The 22,780-nt window shown below is 47.2% G+C and overlaps 1 protein-coding gene across 5 annotated transcripts in view; it reads left to right on the top strand.

Moving 5' to 3' along the window:
* Window positions 1-16,778, top strand: part of odad2 (outer dynein arm docking complex subunit 2) — a 52,241-nt gene extending 35,463 nt beyond the window's left edge. For 3 of the 5 annotated variants that reach the window (XM_076999969.1, XM_076999968.1, XM_076999970.1), the window contains exons 17-20: window positions 2,673-2,787; window positions 5,209-5,397; window positions 7,056-7,277; window positions 16,251-16,770. In XM_076999969.1, the coding sequence (XP_076856084.1) occupies window positions 2,673-2,787; window positions 5,209-5,397; window positions 7,056-7,277; window positions 16,251-16,364 (640 nt within the window). In that variant the 3' untranslated portion in view covers window positions 16,365-16,770. Of the gene's footprint in view, window positions 1-2,672; window positions 2,788-5,208; window positions 5,398-7,055; window positions 7,278-16,250 lie in introns of all 5 variants that reach the window. The other 2 variants (XM_076999972.1, XM_076999971.1) reach the window with 2 other exon arrangements.
* Window positions 16,779-22,780: the final 6,002 nt, after the last annotated feature.

Genomic DNA, 22,780 nt, shown 5'->3' with positions numbered 1-22,780 from the left:
TTCTCCTGGGAGTTTGGCAACACGTGACCCAGTGTATTTTATTGTATGTTTTGTACCATCTGAATCTTATTACTTTTACAAGACTGTTATAGACTCCAGTCCCATTCGTAATTAATGCTGGGCTCAAATAGAGAATTTTGTGTCAGCTTTCGCAGTCGGGCAGCTGTGATCTTCCATCGTCTATAAGAACAATATGTTTATGGGTGTGAGCAGCCACACTGATGTAGTAAAAGATCATGAGGCTTGTTTTTGAAAAAAAAAAGCAACAATGATCTTTAGCCCAAGAAAGAATATGTTAAGACCAAAGCTGCAGACCCTTGCTCTTCTGGGTCATGTGCATTTAGGATGGTCACACTGAGCTGTGGACAACCCGCCTTTATTTTGCTCCTTCACACATTCTTTTCCTCCTCCTACTTGTGGAACTTTACTAATTTTGAAAGTTCTGGGCTGTTGTTTGTTAAGCAAGCGGTGTAGCTGCCGTCTGACGGCTTCCCATCACAGCGCTGCAGGGGAAGATCACATGAAGCAGCAGAGTTCAGTCCCACGAAGCTGGAGTTGGAATCAGCAACAATTTTAAAATCATGATGACGTTTTGTCCCCCCCCCCCCCCTTTATAGGCATTTAAGACAAAAATATTGATGCAGGGCCAAAATAAATACAAAAGATTGCATTATACCGTGACAGGGCTCTTCAGTTTGATGTAGCATCAGGTTTTTGAGGTAATCCTTTATAGCACCGCCTCTTAACCACGCCCCTTTAAACCAATGACACATCCTTACTAGTGAAACCTTCTCTGCAGGGTGGTCCATGGAACATGTAGACTCTACACCCTCTACTGAATATGCTCTACAGTACATACAGCATCTACAGAATGATTCCTTAATTGTGTAATTTAATGCATGTTTCACAGATTTGAAATTAAAGCTATTATCTATTTTTATTAATAGATTTTCCATTTTTTCCCCAAATGTGACAAATAAACAAATAATAAGGTGATCAAAGTATCATAAATTAATATTGGTCATTAAATCATTTGTAAACAAAGGTTTAGAAGGATCGTGGGAAGATAGTAATGGTAGTGGTTTCAAGGTTTGTTGTTTTTATATACATAGATTGTATTTAAAAGCCAACATAAGCTTTCCTTTGCATTTGTTTTAAACTGAAAAAATTGGCATGCTATGTGAATAAAGAGCTATTATCTCAAAATAACGCATGTAGCATGCCCAGAAATACCAACGAATAAAGAGTTTCATTGTTACTTTTGACCTCGTATCCATCTGGTCATCTAACTCACACCTCTGTGTAAGCTATTTATTTTAATCAGTGGCAGAATATGCACTGAGATCCTTAACTCAGGTGAAAGTATAGCACTCAATCATGATAGCAGAGCTGTTTTTAGGTTGAAATCTTTAAATATATTCCAGCTTTTTTTGTTTTTGAATGGAGCTGCAACTGTGTGTATTAGTTAAAATCCTTTGAAGTCAAATGCTGCGCAGACCAGTACACATTAGCTGGAAGCTTTTTTCTACAGTTCACTCTGAACATTTTGCACTCTTAGGTCACAGAAGCGGAGCTGTTTCGTGGTCCTGCTGTTCTGCTCATGTATTCCTTCGCTCCACCAGCGTCCCCACAGGGACCTGCCAGCGGATGATAGCTCCTCGAAGTTCCTCCCCTCCGTGTGTGTGTGTGTTTTCTCTGTCAGCATGTTCTGCCTGTTAAAATACAGAGACCCCGTCATCCTCCAGTCACAGCTGTGGGCGATGGGTTCGACGGGAGGCTGCAGTTTAGTAGTCTCTCAGGGGCCCTGGAGGGATCCCCCTGTTATCATGCATGTGGAGTTGATTTACACATCCGAGAGGAGCCGCGTGTCTCTAGGACCTCTCTGACCAGTGCTTGCTCCTGACCCCCACCCCCCCCCCACCCCCCCAAGTCTGAAAGATCCTGTGATCATGACGTGGTTTAGCAATCATGACAGCATTCAATGTCGGCCTTGTCAGCAGACACACATGGGAAAGGGGTTACGTGTTATTTATACCTGACAAACAGGCCACACTGAGGGGCCATTCTCCTCCGCTCCCCCTGGTGTGACTGCACCCCTGAGCGGAGCACTGCAGTGGTGGGAAAGGCAGGCTGCGAGTAACCTTGCTTGGATGCAGTGAAATATAGAGGGGCTTGTTTCCAGGCCTGTTTGATTTGGAAAGAGGACCTGCCCTGGGTTTTTTCCTTCCTGTGTATCCATGACAAGATCTGACTTACCCAGCAATCCCACAGCATGTGTGTGTGTGTGTGTGTGAGAGAGAGAGAGAGAGAGAGAGAGTGTGTGTTTGTGCATGGCTCGCTGTAGCTATAAATATCTGGACAGATCTCCTGCAGTAGCATGCGTGAGCTTCCTGTGCGTCTGCCTCTGGCCAAGAGGAGCACGGATGCTGTGTCCGGCCTCTTCAGGAGGGTTTGAGGGGAGAGCGAGGATCAAACATGCAGAGGTGCATCTAGGGTACCTCTGGGAGGAATCTGTGCTAAACAGGGATGTCATTACCACTGGATCCAATGAGGAGCCATGGGAAAAGACATGTCTGGGACAGAAGACAAGGGCATTCACTGTTCTTCAGATTGCTGTGCAGTTTTTGTTTGTTTTTCATTCTTTCTCTCTCTCCCTCCTCCTCACCCCCCAGGATCATTGATCGTCTGGATGGTGTGCGCTTGCTCTGGTCACTATTGAAGAACCCAAACCCTGATGTTCAGGCCAGTGCTGCCTGGGCCATCTGCCCCTGCATTGAGAATGCAAAGGTACCATCCTTCACAGCTCTGCAATAAATCCAGCATTATAGCTGCCAAACAGATAATGTGCAATGAGTGAGAAAGAAAGCTCCCAGGGTACTAAGACATTAATATCAGAATCCAAGTGTAGCTACTGACCAGCAGAAAAAAAGAGTGTTTGCATATCGCCTGAGTGTATAATTTAGTATTGTTTGTCTTGGGGCTGTACATCCCTTTCTCCTCCTTTTATTACTCCTTTCAGCATGTCTTTCATCTGATATACCAGCTGTTTGTTTAGCTTCAGTGTGTTACGATAAACTCTTAGTGAATTCTAACACCTCAACCCCAGTATCTGGAATCTGCAGAGATGCATGTGGAGGGTTCGTCTGTGTTTGTGTACAGGCTTCTGACTCCCACCTGTCTGCTAAGAGCAGCACTGATATGCAGCTTGTTGCTCTGGCTGAAACATACCTGCCCTGCTGAAATGTTCGGGGTGCAGTCATACACTCCTGTCTGTGTGAGCCACATTTTCTGTGTACTCCTATTTCTCTCATTCACTCTCTCTCTCTGTCTTTCTTCAGTTACAAAACTGCAAACCACTGCACAACAAATGCTTACACAACAAATGAATAAACATATTTACCACTCCCACACCCTTTATATCAGGATCATGGACCATGGTAGCCTTGCTTTCATAGGCCCCTTCCTTCCAGAGAGAGAGAGGGAGGTTTAGTAGACCTTGCTCCTATTCCCTTACACATGACACTTTCACCCACATGGCTGGCACAAGCCTTGTCTGCCCTCTTGAGTCTTTTCTGCAACAAGCCTGCACAAACACATCATTGTTCCGTTAGCTTATCAGCATGATTGACATAAGCAGGGTGTTGCTCATGAAATCTGAGTGGGATCCAAATATACAGGAATTTCTCTGCAGCCCAGGTGTCTCGGGGGGGGATTTGTTCTGCCACCCAGACACACTTGATCCCACCTCCACCCTGGCTGTGAGTACTGCTGAAAAATGAGGCCAGGTAACCGTGTGGATCAAACGCCTGTGCGGATCACAGACTGAGCCTGACTGAGTTTGACACTGTTTGTTTACTGCATGGATATTTCAGGCAGATTGGGCTGGAGTGTGGGGGTGGGGGGGGGGGCAAAGGCACGTGTCCCCCCCCAGACGGGGAGTTGGAGCACCCGTTCAGCCCACATGGCTTGAGTTACCAGCACCAAGGCCAGAATTAGGAGATTCATGCTTTAACAGCATTTGGAGGATTTCAATTTCAATCCAAACATTCATATATGCGTCCATATGCAGAGCGTGCATCACACCAGTGATCATCATGCTTTTCTTTGTTTCTCCTAGAAGACACCTGCAATCTGTGCCCTGCAATAATCTCCCCTCTCCTTTTCTCCCTCCTCACTCAAGATCCTTATCTCTGCTTTTGCTCCATGAGCTCCGTTCTCCTAATTTATTTAAATTTTACACCTAATGTTTTACAGTGTTTCTAATCTCTCTCTCTCTCTCTCTGAATGTGTGTGTGTGTGTGTGTGTGTGTGTGTGTGTGTGTGTGTGTGTGTGTGTGTGTGTGTGTGTGTGTGTGTGTGTGTGTGAGAGAGAGAGAGAGAGAGCTGCGTGCTGGGTGTGCTGATGTGAGTTGTTTGGGGATGTTGTTGTGGGGGAGCATTTGAATGGATTCTTTAGTGACCCACCGCAGCTGGTGACTTTAATGTGCTTCCTCTGTCGCTTCTACCCCCATCTCTCACTCTTTCTGTTGCTGTTTCTCTCTCTCTCTCTCTCTCTCTCTCTCTCTCTCTCTCTCTCTCTCTCTCTCTCTGTGTCTCTTTCTCTTTTGCTCTGTCTCTTTTTCTGTCTCTCTATTTCTGTCTTTCCCTCTCTGTTCATTGCTTTCTGCTTTCTACCTTTTTCTCTTTTTGCCTCTCTCTCTCTCTCTCCCTCTCTTTCTCTCTTTCTCTCTCCCTCTCTCTCACCCCCTCCTTCCTCACTATGTTCATCAGTATTCACATGCAGTCATTTCCTGCTCTCGTCCCACTCCTGCCCAGGCACTGAACACAGAGCTCATCCTTTGGCCTGATATCTAAGAGTGCCTCCCTCTACCCCTTTCATCGGCTCTCCACCACCTCCGTCCTCACACACTCCTACGCCTGCCTGGAGCCCAGCTGGAGCCCTGCAAGGCAACTGTACTGACCTGCCCTGGGCAGAGGGCAACTATAGTGTCTATAGTGCCTTTTGTCTGCACTTCTCCTATTTAGAGGGGAATTAATATTTCCTCTGCTGTAAGAGTCGATGAGGGCAATCATGTGAAAGACTATTTGGATTATTAAAGATTATTAAAGCTTTAACTTGTACGTTTGGAGCACTACGACATTCTGCCTGCACGATTCCTGGGCCGTGATGCATCAGCGCTGTCGCTAAAGACAAGGCGTGTGTTTCAGGATGCGGGAGAGATGGTGCGCTCCTTTGTAGGCGGCCTGGAGCTGATTGTTCGTTTGCTGAAGTCGGAGAACAAGGAGGTGCTGGCCAGCGTGTGTGCAGCCATCGCCAACATCGCCAAAGACGAGGAGAACCTGGCGGTCATCACAGATCACGGTGTGGTGCCCATGCTCGCCGTTCTCACCAACACGGTACGCCTCGCTCAGCCCCACCCCACGCTGCCACGACAGACTATTCGCTCGGTTCAGGATAAATCAAAGCTTGCCTCTTTTTGTTCAGAATCAGAAGGTTTTTATTGCCATATGAGTATATAAATATATATATATATATCAAATATATATATTTGATATGAGTAACAGGTTCACAACATTAGGAAATTGCTGCAGTACTTGGTGCTAACAAAAAAACAAAAGTTAAAACATGCAACAAATACAGAGTAAAATAAAAACTAAATAAAAAGGAATACATCAATAAGACACTAACAATATTACAAAATATACAGTACGTAGTTTGACTGAGATGAGTTGTAGACATTTAGTGCAGAGTATAAACCAGCAGGTGAATGCTAATGTGACATGATAAGTAGAAATAATAATAAGTAGTCAGGTAATTGACCATGACAGACAGACAGGTGCATAAACACAGGGACATGAGTGTTTGTGGAGGGTGGTGCTCACTATCTTAGGGTTGTTGTTCATGAGTCTAACAGCAGATGGGAAGACACTATTCCTATGGCGGGAGGTTCTGGTCCGAATGGATCGTAGCCTCCTGCCTGAGGGGAGAGGGTCAAAGACCCAGGGTGAGGGGTGTCTGCTGTGATCCGACCTGCTCGCCCCAGTGTCCTGGTGGTGTACAGGTCCTGGAGAGATGGTAGGTTGCAGCCAATCACCTTCTCAACAGAGGGCACAATGCGCTGTAGTCTCTGTCTGTCCCTAGTGGTGGCTCCAGTGTACTACACAGTGATGGAGGAGGTGAGGGCGGGCTTGATAATGGCAGTATAGAACTGCACCATGGTCTTTGCTGGCGAGTTGAATTTCTTCTGCTGGGCCTTCTTGAGGACAGAGGTGATGTTGGGCTCCCACTTGAGGTCCTGGGTGATGGTCGTTCCCAGGAAGCAAAAAGAGTCCACTGTGGTGATGAGTGTGTCAGTCAGGGTGATGGAGGGGAGAGGGGTTGTGTGCTTCCTAAAGTCCACAATAATCTCCACTGCACCAGGACACCAGACGTTCGACCTCCATCCTATAGGCAGTCTCGTCCCCGTCTGAGACGAGTGGTATGGGGAGTGGGGGAGGTGAGATCCAGCAGTGGCCACTTCCATGCTAAACCTGTACTTGGCCTCTCCATAGCAGACTTTGTCCTCACTTTTACAAGCCTCCCTCTTCTCTATCCAAAGCTGCTTCAGTCTGGGAGCAATCCAGGGTTTGTCACTGTTATAACTCACCCTATGTGTGTGATGGTACAACGTTATCCTCACAGAAGTGGATATACGAGGTCACAGTGTCCGTGTAATCATCCAAACGGTCACTGGCAGCCCTCATTCTGTCCCAGTCTGTAGTTCCAACACACGTGCGGGGCCTCCACAGATTCACGGCTCCTCTGCGTTATTGTCCACCACGGAGTTTCTGCCTCGGCCTGTACGCGGGGATCAGGTGGATCAAGATCTTCAAGCTTTCACAGCTATCTATGCCATTTTGCTCCCTCCAAAAAAAAAAGGAATAACTTCGCTTACTGTTACATATATAGCACACGTCTGGCATGGGCGTGCGTTTCAGCAGGTGACCGTGACCCGCAGAACGATCTGGGTGGGGTGAACTCACTGTCCATGCTGTCTCCTCTCCTGCTGCTCCAGACAGACGATCAGCTGCGGCGGTACCTGGCGGAGGCCGTGGCTCACTGCTGTACGTGGGGCAGCAACTGCGTGGCGTTTGGGGAGGCCGGTGCCGTAGCCCCCCTGGTGCTCTACCTCCACTCCAAAGACCCGGCCGTGCACCGGGCCACAGCCCAGGCCCTGTTCCAGCTCTCCCGACACCCCAACAACTGCATCACCATGCACCAGAGTGGCGTGGTCAAGGTACGTCCACCAATGCCACATGACACCTCACGCCACTTCATGCAGCCTCATAACACCTCAGGGCTGAACCCTGTACTGGACCCTGGGCTGGACCCTGGGCTGGACCCTGTACTGGACCCTGGGCTGGACCCTGTACTGGACCCTGGGCTGAACCCTGTACTGGACCCTGGGCTGGACCCTGGGCTTTCAGTTACACCTGCATGGCAGTAGATGAAAGCGAAAGCATCAAACAATGATTCAGATCTAAAAATCACAAGTATTCAAACATGATCTTCAATCCTCTTTAGTTTAGTTGCTGTATGACAGTGTTTTCACACATACACAGTCCCAAACACACACATACACACTCCCAAATGCTCACATGCACGTGCACAAATGCACAAATACACAAACACACTCACGTACAAATACCATTTCCAGCTAAGGCTTGTCTGAAGGTCCACTCTCTCTCTCTCTCTCTCTCTCTCTCTCTCTCTCTCTCTCACTCTCTCTCTCTCTCTCTTTTTAATTGACGTGTGAAAACATCTCTAATAAACGTTGAAAGGCTGTAAACTGTTTCCAGAGTCCTGTAACAGCAGTTGAGGGCTGGAGGAACAAGCCCTGTTTTCTTCCTCAGCCGGTGGAAGCGCAAGCTCATTTTTGTGACCGTCATGGGAATTGGGCTGAGCAAACAGCACCATGTGTGCGCAGAGTACCGGTCCCCCCACCAAGCCCAGCACCCCGGCATGCCAGGGCAGCAGCGCTCCGAAAGGCCGTCACTCGGGGCAACGGTTGCTAAGCAAGGGGTAGCACCCAGGACGGGGTCAGAATGTGACTGTGGCATGTCCTTGGCTCTGAGCGGAGCTCGGGCCGGGAGCTGGAGCGGGAGGCGGCTAGACGCTCGCCTCTGTGGACTGGCCTGCATCGGCTGACGCGTCCAGAGGCCAGATAATCTTAATATGCACAACGTGCAGCAGACCATGTCAGAACATGCCAAAACTTTATAGCCACTGCTGTGCAAAACCTGGCAAAAAATATTATGTATTTACAGGATTTGCATGCCAAAGTGTATAAATGTAAGATTTAAAGGTTGTTCTTTTTCCACCACTGTCTGTTATAATAGTTAGTCAATGATAAATGTGGATAAGGGCAAATGCTAGCCTGACACTCCATGTCCAAAACATCAGTTTCATCTGGAGCATTAAGCCTGCGTGCTTATCTCTCCGCTTCACATGGCAGTACAGAGTGCCCGGTCCGATCATGCCTGCTTTCAGCTGTTATTTTGGTCCTGGTTGGGCTACTAAATATATGTTAAAAAACACATATGGCACACGCATATATCCACCAAAATCAGAAATGGACACATTATTTTTAGTATACGTAGACCCGCCAGATATAATAGATATGCATTATATACTTTGGTGTGCTTGGATGCTTTGGTGTGCTGGTTTAGTTTGAAAATGACAATGGTGAGTACAGTTTATTCTTAGAGGAAGCCATAAGCCAAGTGATATCTGACGTGCAAACTGTAATTCTGTTATGCACACTGTAATTCAGTTTGAGGGGTGAAAAGAGTTGTTTTGCTGATATATAAAAGTCATCTGCATTTGGCCATTCCATGAAGGTTTTCACATGTGTAAAAAGAGTGTACTTGCACGCTTTCAAACATCCCAGCACACATGTACACACACACACACACACACACACACAGTAGAAAGGGTGATATAAATTATGAATGTGGTTCCACCATCACAGCAAGGACTTTTTCCCATGTTCCTTTAATGGTGAGTTCCAGCCCAAAGAGCTACCGCAGACTCTGGACACTGGGGGTTCCAAAGACTAAAGAGTAATATAATTGTTTACAAAATGCACTAAGCCCAAATAATGCCAGTTAAAGCCACAACCAAAGCTGTAATGTGTGCATCTTTTGTGACGGGTGTCTGATAATATTTTTGATGGAATTTTTCATATTTTAGTTTGTGTGTGTGTGTGTTTACATGTTGTGTGCTGGTAGATTAAAAGATCACACTTGATGGTGTTTCATGACCAGATTGGCACACGTTCCAGGCCAAGCAGTTAATACTATAAAAAGAAAAGATGCCAGAACTACTGCTTTTTGCTTTTTCATTTGCTCTAAATAGCAAAAGCATATTCTGTTCCATCTCTCTTCACCATCGATATACCTGACACACCCCGAGGACACATAAGGAGGACAGGAGTGTGAGAAGGCCTTCGTGGCTATACATTTTAAATGTGATATATGCTTTGGTGTGGCAGAAAATGTGTTAAAACAATATTTCCTAACGTTGTAAATGGGTTTGGAGAGGGTTTATCACGGAACGGTGTCTGTACTATAGTTTAATTTATGTAAGAGTGTAAAACTCAAGATTGCCTCCTGGTATTATTGCAGCCGTATTTCACAGCTAGAAGCTGAGTACACTGAGCAGCTAAGACCAGTCATGATGTCCTTTCTCTCTCTCTCTCTCTCTCTCTCTCCCTCTCTCTCTCTCTCTCTTTTTCTCTTCCTCCCTCCCCTTTTCTTTCTCTCCCTTTCTCCCTCTCCCTCTGTATCCCTCTCCATGTCTCTCCCTCTCCCTATTTCCCTTTTTCTATCTCTCCCTTCCTCTACCTCTCTCTCTCTCTCTCTCTCTCTCTCTCTCTCTCTCTCTCTCTCTCTCTCTCTCTCTCTCTCTCTCTTATTCTTTCCCTCCCTCCCATTCCATGCTGTGCTTTCTGAGACTTGTGTCCAGACAGTAAGTTTCTTGCTTGCTGTTCTTAATGGTGTAGAACCCAGTCCCCTATGCTGTACCAGAGGAAATTAAGCATTGAGAAGAAAGTATTTTGTCCTGGAAAAGCCATTAGAGACCAGTTTCTCCTTCTGTCCCCAGTCTTTACAAGCAACAAATACTACCATTTAACAATATTTTTACATTATTTATACTAACCCAAAACATTTCACATATCACTAAATGCACAAATGCATATGTGAAGAAAAAAAGAAATGAAATGTGCCATATTTGTCAATTGTGATTTTTCACCGCAATCAAAATTTGTCCTCTGCATTTACCCATCTATGTAATTAGAACACACACACAAAAACACACTAGTGATTACTAGGGGGCTGTGGTGCACACATGCCCAGAGCGGTGGGCAGCCCTAGCCCAGTGCCCAGTTGGGGTTAGGTGCCTTGCTCAAGGGCACCTCAGTCATGGCCTCAGGTCTGGGAATCGAACCCACGACCCTCCGGTCACAAGACCAGCTCCCTACCACAGGACCGTGTGTGTGCGTGTGTGTGTGTGTGTGTACTTGTGTATGCATGTGTGTGTGTGTGTGTGTGCGTGTGTGTGTGTGTGTGTATTTGTGTGTGTGCGTGTGTATGCATGTGTGCATGTTTGACAGTGCCCCTTCTTTCACACAATCTTCCACATGTCTTTAGAGCAGCCCAGATCCAGGGCTGGGGAACCTCTTCACTACACACTCCTGGTAGTCCTGCTCTATGTCTTCATCTTCTGAAGAACTGTGTGTCATTAGATGACCAGTTAAATTAGGTCCATGAGGGTAGGGAAGCTACTTAAAGGTCAACTGCTCATTTAAAATGAAGAGGAAACTGCTGTAGATATTTTACTGTGTTCTATGTTTTATCACTTTGAATTTACCATAGCAGCTTGGTTTTAATACCTGCATGAAAGTCTACTTTCTAATTGTCTGAAGCCATTAAGATTTTGGTGTTTAATTTCCAAATTTTGTCTCTTAAATCCTTCATAGTCCTCTTCATCAAGAGTTTCTTTTTCCCCCACTTTATTTTCGCTTGTGTTCATGCCAGTCCTCAAGCATGAATAGCGGTCCGTTTGATTTCACATCTACACTTCACATCTCACACTCTCATTCGGATGTGTCTCGTTTGGGCTGTCACGGAAAGCAGCAGCCCAAAGCCATGTTCTCCCCCGCCTGCCGGGCCTGCACCCTGGAGCTACACACAGCCAACGCCGTTCTGGTGATTGTTTGCCGAAGCCATAAATCCTCACAGACAGCTTTAGCCCACTCTCGCTAGGTTGAAGAGCTCCTTTCATAAGCAACGGCTTTGTAAAGTAAATGTAGGTGAATTACACAATGCGGGCCGGTAATTATCAGGCATTTTCATGAGAGGGGATTCCAGCTGGTGCGGTCTGCCCGAGCATGGTATCTGGTATGTATTTTGGGGGAGGGTTATGGGGTAAATAAGAAAAATGTTGTGGAGGCATGCTGTTGCCATGCAAACGCCCACCGGTGGGGCTTCTGCAGCAGACCTGTTTGATCTCACTGCCACGTCCGTCCGAAGCAGCGGATGTGGAGAAGGAGGGCGAACTGGAGTTTGACAGGAGGAGGAGAGCCAGGCTGGGGAGGAGGAGAGTGAGGCTGGGGAGGAGGAGAGTGAGGCTGGGGAGGAGGAGAGTGAGGCTGGGGAGAAGGAGAGCCAGGCTGGGGAGGAGGAGAGTGAGGCTGGGGAGGAGGAGAGCCAGGCTAGGGTGGAGGAGAGTGAGGCTGGGGTGGAGGAGAGTGAGGCTGGGGAGGAGGAGAGTGAGGCTGGGGAGGAGGAGAGTGAGGCTGGGGAGGAGGAGAGTGAGGCTGGGGAGGAGGAGAGTGAGGTTGGGGAGGAGGAGAGCCAGGCTGGGAAGGAGGAGAGTGAGGCTGGGGAGGAGGAGAGCCAGGCTGGGGAGGAGGAGAGTGAGGCTGGGGAGGAGGAGAGCCAGGCTGGGGAGAAGGAGAGTGAGGCTGGGGAGGAGGAGAGCCAAGCTGGGGAGGAGGAGAGTGAGGCTGGGGAGGAGGAGAGCCAGGCTGGGGAGGAGGAGAGCCAAGCTGGGGAGGAGGAGAGCCAGGCTGGGGAGGAGGAGAGTGAGGCTGGGGAGGAGGAGAGCCAGGCTGGGGAGAAGGAGAGTGAGGCTGGGGAGGAGGAGAGCCAAGCTGGGGAGGAGGAGAGTGAGGCTGGGGAGGAGGAGAGCCAGGCTGGGGAGGAGGAGAGCCAAGCTGGGGAGGAGGAGAGCCAAGCTGGGGAGGAGGAGAGTGAGGCTGGGGAGGAGGAGAGTGAGGCTGGGGAGGAGGAGAGCCAAGCTGGGGAGGAGGAGAGTGAGGCTGGGGAGGAGGAGAGTGAGGAGGGTGCTGGCGTGTTTGAGCTGCTCTAGGGAGCCACTACACAGCTCCTCTTAGTCATGCTAAGTGAAGGGCAGGTTGGGGACGCTGTGGATATAGAGAACAGATGACATCTGAACACACAGTCAGCCTGTTCAGTATTCTCTCTCTCTCTCTCGCTCTCTCTCTCTCTCTCTCTCTCTCTCTCTCTCTCTCTCATTCTGTTTTATCTAGCTACTGTAGCATGTGTCTGACGGTTTGAGTGTGTTGTGTGTTAAACCAACATGACTCAACTCTCTGCTCCACCTGAAATGAGGAATGCAGAGTCTCTTGGATGGCGGTGTGTGTGTGTGTGTGTGTGTGTGTGTGTGTGTGTGTGTGTGTGTGTGTGTGTGTGTGTGTGTGTGTGTGTGTGTGTGTGTCTGTCCATCTGTGGGTGAACAATGTGTCTTTTATTCAATTTTACAGTAAAACAGATATTCACTGAATTTGTTTTGACATCTTTGAGCCCGTCAAAAGCAAATGATAAGTGTGGATAAAGCAGCATGGGAAAGATGCACAAGCCATATTATGGGAGAGGAGGAGACAGCAGCGAATAGTCTTGTCTGACTTGGGAGGTCAGAGGGGAACATTGTTTGTCCTGAGTGACCTTCCCCAGCCTGCTGGCTACACACTTCTGCTTGGATGTGCTGTTTACCCACTCCAAGGAAGGCTGAACACAGAGCCCATTACCTAGTACTACCACAGCTGAGCCAGACGGAGACCGCGGAAAGTCAATACTCAAACAGGGATCAGGGGGCTGGAAGGTGAAGGGTCACCCGCTAGCTCGGCTGATCCTCGAGTCATGGAGAGAGTACGATGCAGAGGAGCAGGAGGGAGGGGCAGGAGGAGAGACCAGGAAGGCCAGCTGGAGTGTGAGGAGAGTGGGTGTGCTGAGAGAAGGAGGGTGCTGCAGTGAGGGCTCTTGGGTGGGCCTGGGGGCTCAGGCTGTAGAGGGGTCTGCACCCCTCTCTCTAGGAACCAGCAGCTCAACCCCATGACAATTAACACCACAACTCCTCCGTGTGTGATGTATCACGTGTGCGCACGTGTGCGTGTGTGTGTTCAGAGGGCCTGGGAAAACGTGTTCCCCTCTGTGTTCCTGGAGGTCAGGACCCTCCAGTCGCCTTTAGCAAACACGACACAGAAGAGAAGGGGGGTGTGGGGGGTGTGAAAAAACACAAAGCAAGACATCAACGACCTGCACTCCTTTTTCATACGGCAGACGCACCATCACATTTCTGAGGCTTGGGAGTAGCTAACAAGCAGAGCATTCTGGCTGAAGGGCAGTAGAGGCCCGGGCAGGGCAGGCCCTACGTGGGGCTCCTCTCCACACCCAGCCAGGGAGAGCCCCTGTTTGGCCACCTCTGAATAACGTGCTGTGAACTCTGGCGAGCACATGCCGGCTGGCCTGCCGCCGTCCTCCGGCCGCGCACAAAAGCGTCCTGTCTGAGCCAGCCGGTGTGTTTGTGAGGCCCCGTGTGTTCACGTCCGATCGCCCCTCTCCAAGGTCTCTTGGATGCTGTTTTACAGGCAATCTGGAAATGACTCCAGCTGAAAATGTTAACTGATCCTTTTCTTGGGGGGTGGGGGGATTGGTGGTTGGGGTTTAGAGAAAGTGAAATTTAGAAAGCTGGTAGAGGTCTTTCCTAATAACACGCCAAACGAAGTTCCCAAAGTAACTAATCAAAATGGAGAGTCCATTATTTTCACAGCTTTTCGTGCATGTCAATTAGACCCAAGCATCTGGTTCAAGCTCACAGATAGAAGATTCTCCTTTCCCGTTGTTTTCCTTTGGCTATTTATCTTTGAGCAGAGAATTCTGGGAATGTCTCGCCTCTCTGTGCCTTGGCACCATGTCGACCGCATAAATGTGCGGATCGGCCCGACGAGTGTGTGTCTAACATGGAAAGAGTCAAAGTTCAGCCTCGAACCTCGCCCTCACACACACGACGGGAAGACAATGATAACACAGTAGAGCACAGGAGCTCTCAATTAAACCCAGGAGCGCTGGAACACAGAAGCATCCCACAGAGATGTGCTGTTTCTGAACCCATGTGCTGAGCTGCCACGCCACTACACTGCCCACGGGCCATGTAGTACACGTGCAACACTCCAAAACCAAGCAGCAGATAAGCCTCCTCGGATGCTGGTGTTTTGGGTGACGTTTTGATGCCATCATCGTCCCAGTGCTACTCTTACTGCAAAATAGAGAGCTGATATCAGACCCTAATTTGGTGCCATATGAAACACTTGTATGATTGTTACTAGTAAATAATGTAATACAGTAGTATAATTCAGGAGTATAACAGTATAGTAGTATAATTATTATACTCATATAATGATAATGAGTATTAGTTAGTGCTTTGACCTCTGCACCAGTCATCCTTAAGATGTCAATAAGCCATGAAGTTTGAAAAGGCAAATGAATGATTCTCATTTATGACACCCTTACAAACCAGAAAGCAATGGGCAGACATGACTGTAATGTCTCCTCTGTGTGCAGGTTGTAGACTTGATCCAGGTGTGTGTGCATGCGTGTGTGTGGTCACTGGATCCATCAGAGGCCATTAGATAAAGGGGTGAACTCACCAGAGGAGCCTGACTCTTCCTTTGATAGCCCACCATTGGTGATCAAATAGAGTAGCACATATTGAACCGATTTAAAACATCCACGGTGCCAGAACATGTTTATTTAGATTTGGAGAGCATGGCTCTCCTCGCCACCCATGCAAATAAGAGTGAAAGGCTAGAACAAAATGCCATGAGTGTAGTGTAAAACCGTGAGTGTAGTGTAATGCCATGAGTGTAGTGTAGTGTGAGTGTAGTTCAAGGCAGTGAGTGTAGTACAAGTTACAGCGCAGGAGAGACACCATCTCCCCCACTTATTTCACATCATCTGATACTGTAATAAGTGACTTATTCTGCACTATTAGAATGGAAAAGGATTTAATGCATGGTTATGCTAGCTTGTTCCAGAAGGTGCTCCATTTGGGGGGAGTTGTAAGGAATACCACCTGATCTTCCCTAATCAGCCTCACCTGCCCCTCATTACCACGCCCCCTTCAGTCTTACTTAAGCAATTCACCAATACGTCTCAGTCGCGAAGTATTGTTGACTCATGCCACATACCAAGCGTTTCTCTCTCCTGTTTTATCTCCCATGTTCTGACCTTTGTTCGCTCCCTAGACCTCGTCTCCTGCTTAGCCCTTCTGTACCTCCCGGATTCTGCTCTCCCGTTACGACCCTGGACCGTCCCGACCACCCCAAGAGAAAATTACCATTGCTAAGCGTTATGCTAGCAATTTATTGGGCATTCTCCGTGTATGTGAATTATGTAAATAAAAGCGACCTACTTCCGCATTTGGATTCTTCTCCGCCTGGTCAATTCGTTACAGGAGTTGATAAGTCATGTGTGGAAACGTCCTACAAACACAGCATTTCTGAAGCCTAAACAGAAGGAGATTTGGTCTTAGCTCATCACAACAGTGGACCTCGAGTTTTAAATCCCTCATCTTAATGCTGCTGGCATAAACAATATTGTGGCTCTGACTCTACTGTGTGGCTCTGACTCTACTGTGTGGCTCTGACTCTACTGTGTGGCTCTGACTCTATTGTGTGGCTCTGACTCTACTGTGTGGCTCTGACTCTACTGTGTGGCTCTGACTCTACTGTGTGGCTCTGACTCTATTGTGTGGCTCTGACTCTACTGTGTGGCTCTGACTCTACTGTGTGGCTCTGACTCTACTGTGTGGCTCTGACTCTACTCTCCACAACAGTGTCTTGATACGGTGGTCATGTGTTAGCTGCTCTGATGCATCACTCACTTGTTCTGTCTGTATCCTGCAGCCCCTGATCGACATGATGGGATCCAGTGACAAGATCCTGCAGGAAGCAGCAGCGGGCTGCGTGGGCAACATCCGTCGCCTGGCGCTGGCCAATGACAAGGCTAGGTATGGCTAACCACCAGGAGCAGGACACCACTGAGAGATGCTGGTTGTCGCCTTGCTAGAATATGAACATGTACGTTATCTCAGTTATGGAATGGTATCTGTGTGGTTCAGTCTGAACATGGCATCATCTCTTTCACTTTACACCCACCCCTCAGTTGGTTTTTATTGATCTGATTCCTCACGGCAGTGACTCATTTAATCACAATAAACACATTCCTTCATTGTGACCATGTCAAGTTTTTATTATTCATCTGAAGTACAACATACATGTGATGCACACATATCTGAGCAAGGAACACATCTGGTAATATCATACTCTGTTCAAAATACTTCATGTAGCCCAATGATTTACAGTTGTGTACTAACTTTGCTCTTTAACAGATTTTCTCACTGTCACCCTCCAATTCTTCCTCTCTCTCTCTCTGTCACACACATGCATGCTCACACATGAACACAAATGTGTGATCTGCAGACACTGCACATCAAAAGCCAGATGTAAATTTATCTTAACAATTATTAAACAGGACACAAACGATCTGGCATAGACGGCTTCACGCGTAGCGTGTCGGGAGGGACTTGGGCCCGGGGACTTCACACAGACACTGTTGTTTATTTAAAATGCCCCTCATAACTTCACTCAGCAGTGACGTGAACGGGCATCGCTCCCTCCAGTGACGTGCACAGCCGCTGGCCACCTCGCACAAACGGCAGGGGAGTCCAGCGCTCGCCAAATCTCATCAAGTGTGAACGTCATTATAACTGATGTGAGCAGACGTGATGTTATGGAGTTATACAGCCCCGTGCAGCCTGGGCTGTGGTGATGGCAGCTCCCGGGTGTGTTTGTTAGGGCTGCCTGCTCCCGCTCCCGCTCCCAGGGCATGTGAGGACAGGTGGAGCAGCTCCGTGCTGGGCTGTGGGCGTCGGGCGGAGCGTCATCTATCACGCTAATCATCTTTTATATTCTAGTCATTAGGCCACTGTCCAGTGAGTTTTCCAGTACTGAGCACAATGTCTGTACAATAACAGAAATAAACAAGCGCAAATGAGATTAATTTAAATATTACATTTTGGAAACAAGGATGGAAACGCGTTCTAACCTGTTGTCATTACACACACACACAGACATGCATGCGCGCACACACAAACACACGCGCACACACTCATTCTGTCTCTGATCCAAATCCATGCCTGCTTGGAGGGACTGCTACTATTATGAAGTACAGTGGCTTGCTCCTGATGACCTCTCAGCCCATCTGAGAGGGTAAAGAGCAGGACACTGAGCAGGACACTGAGCCAGCACACTCCCCACTATTGCGTGACAGCTGCGCTGAGCTAAGGACACGCGCCACTGGCCTCTGAACCTGAGGCCCAAGGAGGTGCTGCTACAAACACATCAACATGCAGATAAGGCTGTGTGTGGGTGATGGAGTTGGGCCGTGTGTGGGTGATAGAGTTGGGCCGTGTGTGGGTGATGGAAATTTGCAAATGTAGCCTTGCATATGTCTTATCTGACTTTTTTTTTTGTTGGAACGTTGGAACATAGAGTTTACAATGTAGAAACAGAAGTAAGGTCAGAATGTTATTAATTCATTACAGTAATGGTCAACAGAATATTTAGCTTGAACTTTGGAATTGAGAATGTCTAGTTAGTTCAAAACAGATTTCTGGAGCCTGGAGTCAGTCATACTTCCATGTTGTTGAGTCTGTTATTTGTAGCTAAGTGCAGTGCAGACCTTAACCTGAATGTCTCCAAATGCAAATCATTGCAAATCACTGCAGATCCGTGCCATCATTTTCCATGGATATGACTCTGAGCATCAAATAAATCAGACCCTTTCAAAACAAACAGCACAGATGTTCGATCCTTCCCTTCTCTCTTGCTCTCTCTCCATCTCTCTCTCTGTCTCTGCCTAACTACCATCATTAAACAAATGTAGCATGTTTGACTGAAGGACAGGAATTTATGAGATGTTGAGTGGAGTCTGTGGGCATGTTTAAGTCATTGAGCCGAGAGTATTAGTGCTAGCGTCTGCCTTCTAACCGTCTGCCAGCGTGGAGATGCTAACCGTTCTCCACAGCACCTAAAAGAGCATATATTTGTCTTCTCCCGGGGCAGGCGCCTGGGTGTTGGAAGGGGCTCCATTTCGAGACCTTTCCTGTCCTTTTCAGAGGGTGGCGCTGTGTTGCCTGTGGGGTGATGATATTTCTATATCATGGTCTTTCACACTAATTACTCACATGGCCGTTCCTCGACGACATGCCCACTCCAGTGCAATGTTTACCCTGTTGTTACTGGAAAGGGGAAACGTGACGAGGAAGAGTATGGCAGCGATGCCAACCTTTGCCCCTCTGTGCACACACACCTTTATCTTTCTAAACTGTATCTGTACCGTCCCCAAAACAGATCTACCTGCTCCTGACGCCTTTAGCAGACCCCAGGAAAAGGACTGTGTGTTTTCCTGCTCAGTTTCATTTGAATGTGCGCATGACTCTGATATGTTGGTGAAGTCAGTGCGGTGTGAGGTAGGTGTGGGGATCTACGTGTTTGTGTGTGCATATCCCTGAAACTAAAGCTCATCTTTCTGAAGGGGAGAGATCACACAGTTCCCAAGCCACAGGGTTGAGATATTTCATAAAGAAGCTAATAACTAGTAAAACACTCGTCCAAATATCATAAGTGGCTTTGCCTTCCCAGAGAAAAAGGGGTCATTGTTTTACTATAATGCCATAAAGAGAGCACAGCATCAAAAGATAAAACACACACACACACAAAGGCAAACCAAAGGTTCAGACTTCAACTCCATCTCTTTCACTCTCTCTCTCACCCTTTTTGCTGTCTGTTCTTTCTTTCCTTTTCTCTACTTTCGCTCTCACTAACAGATGACCAGACCCTGAGCCATACACCAAAGCAAAGACTGAGAATGCATTGTAACACTTTTACACAACCGGCTTGTATAGTATACTCCCTCCCTCACTCCCTCTCTGTTTTAAAAGATTTCTTTCGCCTCTAATGAATTCTGACGTTCCTGTCCATAAAGTGTAAATAACTAGCTGGCATAACAATAAATAAACAGAGAAATGAGCGGGCAAATACCACAATGTCTGGGCTGCGTACAGACCTGCCCCTTATAAAGGCCTCAGTAATATTAATGCAGCTTGCATTGGTACTTACAGCCTGCGTTTATATGTACATACTTTATGGAGTGTACTCCATCGGGAGACGTCACCTGAAGTCCATAGAGTCTCACACACCCATGGACAACAAGTCTGTGCATGGTGAGTATATTAAAGTTAACCCAGATTTACAACAAAACAACTCCCTGCAGTCACTTGTGTATAGTAGACACAGTAAAGCTGCCAGTTCTGATGTGTTAGTGATCCAACAACTGTTATTTCTACTGGTATCAGTTTAGCAATATAGATGCCAAGAAAAAAATAGCTGTGCTTTTAGACCCTGGCGTGCATTTGAAATGGCTGAATGTGATTGTCTAGACTAAATGTATTTAGGGAGGCTTATTTGTCCAAGGGCCAGTAAAAACAGAAAGGTGCAGCGGGTGTGGAGTTCAATGCCTTATCACCATCTCCCCAATTTAGTAGTAGGGCAGATGACTTCAGTTCACCCAGAAAAAGGTGTATTGTCTATCCTGTGAACCCCCATGGGATTTGCAAGTGATTCTGAACCAAGAATCAGGTCCTTGAAGCTTCGTCAGGATTCGCTCATCAAGCTCTCAGCATCCAGCATTTTGGCTTGGGTGGGGGGAACAATCACTGTGCACTGAGGCTCCGCTAAGGAATCTGTTAATCTGCTAATTCTATAGGATCTGGTGTATCTGTAGCGAGTCTCCTGAAGCAACTGAAAAGCAGACACAACACTTCTCTTCCTACTGTTCATGAGAAAACCCGTGGACTTCTGTTTTTTGTGTTTGTTTTTTTAAGCCTAAATCCCAGCTCTGCCCTGTGAACCTGCCTGAAAGCCTAGAAACTAACCAGGCCACCAGCCCACCAGCTCTACCAACCACGAAGACAAAAGAAATCTGCCCACTTCAAGGAAAGAACAAACCAGTGAAGATAACTGCACGCGGACGGCCCAGAGCTTAGGGAACATGCCAGCTTTCCACTCACTGCGTTGTTAGGTCACTCTCCTTAAGACAGAGCTACAGAGAGTAAGACCAGGAAACAGCGCCTGATACTCAGCTTTGCATGATATGTTATGCTTGCCAGTGGAATGAGTCTGAGAAACGCTAATGTCATTAACTGAGCAGTAATGCTTTTTAAGAAACTGGAATATCGGTGGAAAGTGTGCGTGCGTTTGTGTGTGTCATTATATATAAATGTCATTATATTTTTTAAGTTATGTTAATATTTAGTAAGTGTAACTGTACATCGGCCATCAATCCATTTATATTTTCCATGATAAAGCCAATGGTTTTTCACCAGACAGGCTGTGTCTTTTATAGGTGGCCATAACACTGCAACCTTCTCTCATCCCCAATAAGGCCTGTGGCTCGTGTGAAAATGTCAGTTTAAATAAGGGCAATATTAGAGGTTCCAGAAAAACTGTGGAGAGGGGCAATCAAGAGACTTCGAGATTTTAATGAGAAGAGGTGTAGACACGGCAGTGATCTCAGGAAATGAGCAGCCTTTGACCCCACTCCCAACTGCCTGTGTGTGTGTGTGTGTGTGTGTGTGTGTGTGTGTGTGTGTGTGTGTGTGTGTGTGTGTGTGTGTGTGTGTGTGTGTGTGTGTGTGTGTGTGTGTGTGTGTGTGCGTGTGTATGTGTGTATGTGTGTGTGTGTGTGTGTGTAGGAGAGGGAGAGACCGTGTTCCTGCCAAGCCAGGGAAAAAAATGCCTAAATTTAGCTAATTTATAGCCCTCTTTGAATACAGTGATGGAAATTGGCAGAATTGTGTACCGAATCACCAGTGTGCACACAAAAATGAGCCTGTACCATGCTCACCATGCTGTATAATAACACATCCTGAGTTGCTATTAAACCCTCACATGTCCTGTAAGAGGCATTACATTTATTTGCGCGTAAATGCTGATCCGTGCTGTTGAGGCAGCAGTGCACATAAACCCTGTGAGTGGCACCGCAGCCAAAACAGGAGTGCAGTAGCAAAACACATAGAACAAAAGTCCAGTCTCTTCATACACGATGCACACATGCAACTGTCGCACACAAGTTAACAGCCAGGGACATCCTTACATCTGATAGATTCTTGTAGAACATGAGATTCAGAAAAGCAAACAAATAATAAAATCATTTTTATAACATTGGATACATGTGCTAGATACTAATCACTGTAGAAACTTCCAAAGAACACAAGGTGCAAGCTCTGGGCTCCACTCTCCTGACAGACTTTTGACTTTTGACAGTGTTCTTTTGCAGTGCTTTCTTAACGCATTTGTGTCTCTATGCGTGTCTCTGTCAGTCTTGACTACACTGCCAACACCATCCTCTCTTCCATGATTGGGTTGAGAAGGTTTGTTTTAAATGTTAGACTTTTATCATTAAAGATCTGACGTGATCTGGACTGTAGACTAAAGAAAGTGATAAATGGCATAACTCATGAAGACATAGGAGGTAATACGCACCGATGCCCCTGACAAAGTGACCCACCCGAACGCAGCCACCCGTATTGGCTCGCGCTTGATAGAGATTAAATAGAGATTAAATAGTGATGCCTGATACTTCACGGCAAAACAACTCTCCGTTTCTCGTTCTGAATTTAATTTAGTGACTAATACGGCCGACGGTCTGGGTGCTTTTTGTCGTATAGGTCAAAATAAACGTAAACAAAAGCAACAGGGCGATTACACGGGGCGTGAGGAACGCATATAAGGTCCCCGCTCCATCTACCTCCATCACCCCGTGTCAACTCTCCGCTTCTCCAACGCGGACGTGTCGTTTCGAGAAATTAGAGGTTACCAGAATCAGATCAATGCCGAACCGTTACGCACGCCAGCATAGTTTATTTTTCCAACCGCTTGATCGCCAGATAAAGCATCGCATATGGCGTTGATTTAATTAATTAGATTTTATCGTTTTATTGTTGTTCCCCATGTGAACTAGAATGGTAAAATTACAGACTGTGGGTTGAATTGTATTCTTCGGTGATGCCGCTTTCAAAACGTTAAGTCAATAATTAAGTTTTTACGGACTTTCTGTTTTAGCTATTTTTCCCGTTGTAGGCACGGACGTAGTTTTGGGGGGGGACGGGGGGGACATGTCCCCCCCACTTTTTCAAAAGCCGGTTTTGGTCCCCCCCAGTTTTTACAGTTAAAACCAAATATTTAAGTAGTGACAAAGTCATGCCCCCCCCCACTTTTAACGGTGGGGGGTGTCTCTCCCCCCCCCCACCACCCCCCCCCCCCCCCCCCCCCGCTTAACAGTTCGCCACCCCAGGTTGTGTCCCCCCCACTTG

The sequence above is a fragment of the Brachyhypopomus gauderio genome, chromosome 3, assembly GCF_052324685.1.
Source record: "Brachyhypopomus gauderio isolate BG-103 chromosome 3, BGAUD_0.2, whole genome shotgun sequence".
Taxonomy (NCBI): Eukaryota; Metazoa; Chordata; class Actinopteri; order Gymnotiformes; family Hypopomidae; genus Brachyhypopomus; species Brachyhypopomus gauderio.
The sequence above is the reverse complement of the archived record's forward strand: the minus strand, read 5'-3'. Positions and strand labels throughout refer to the sequence as shown.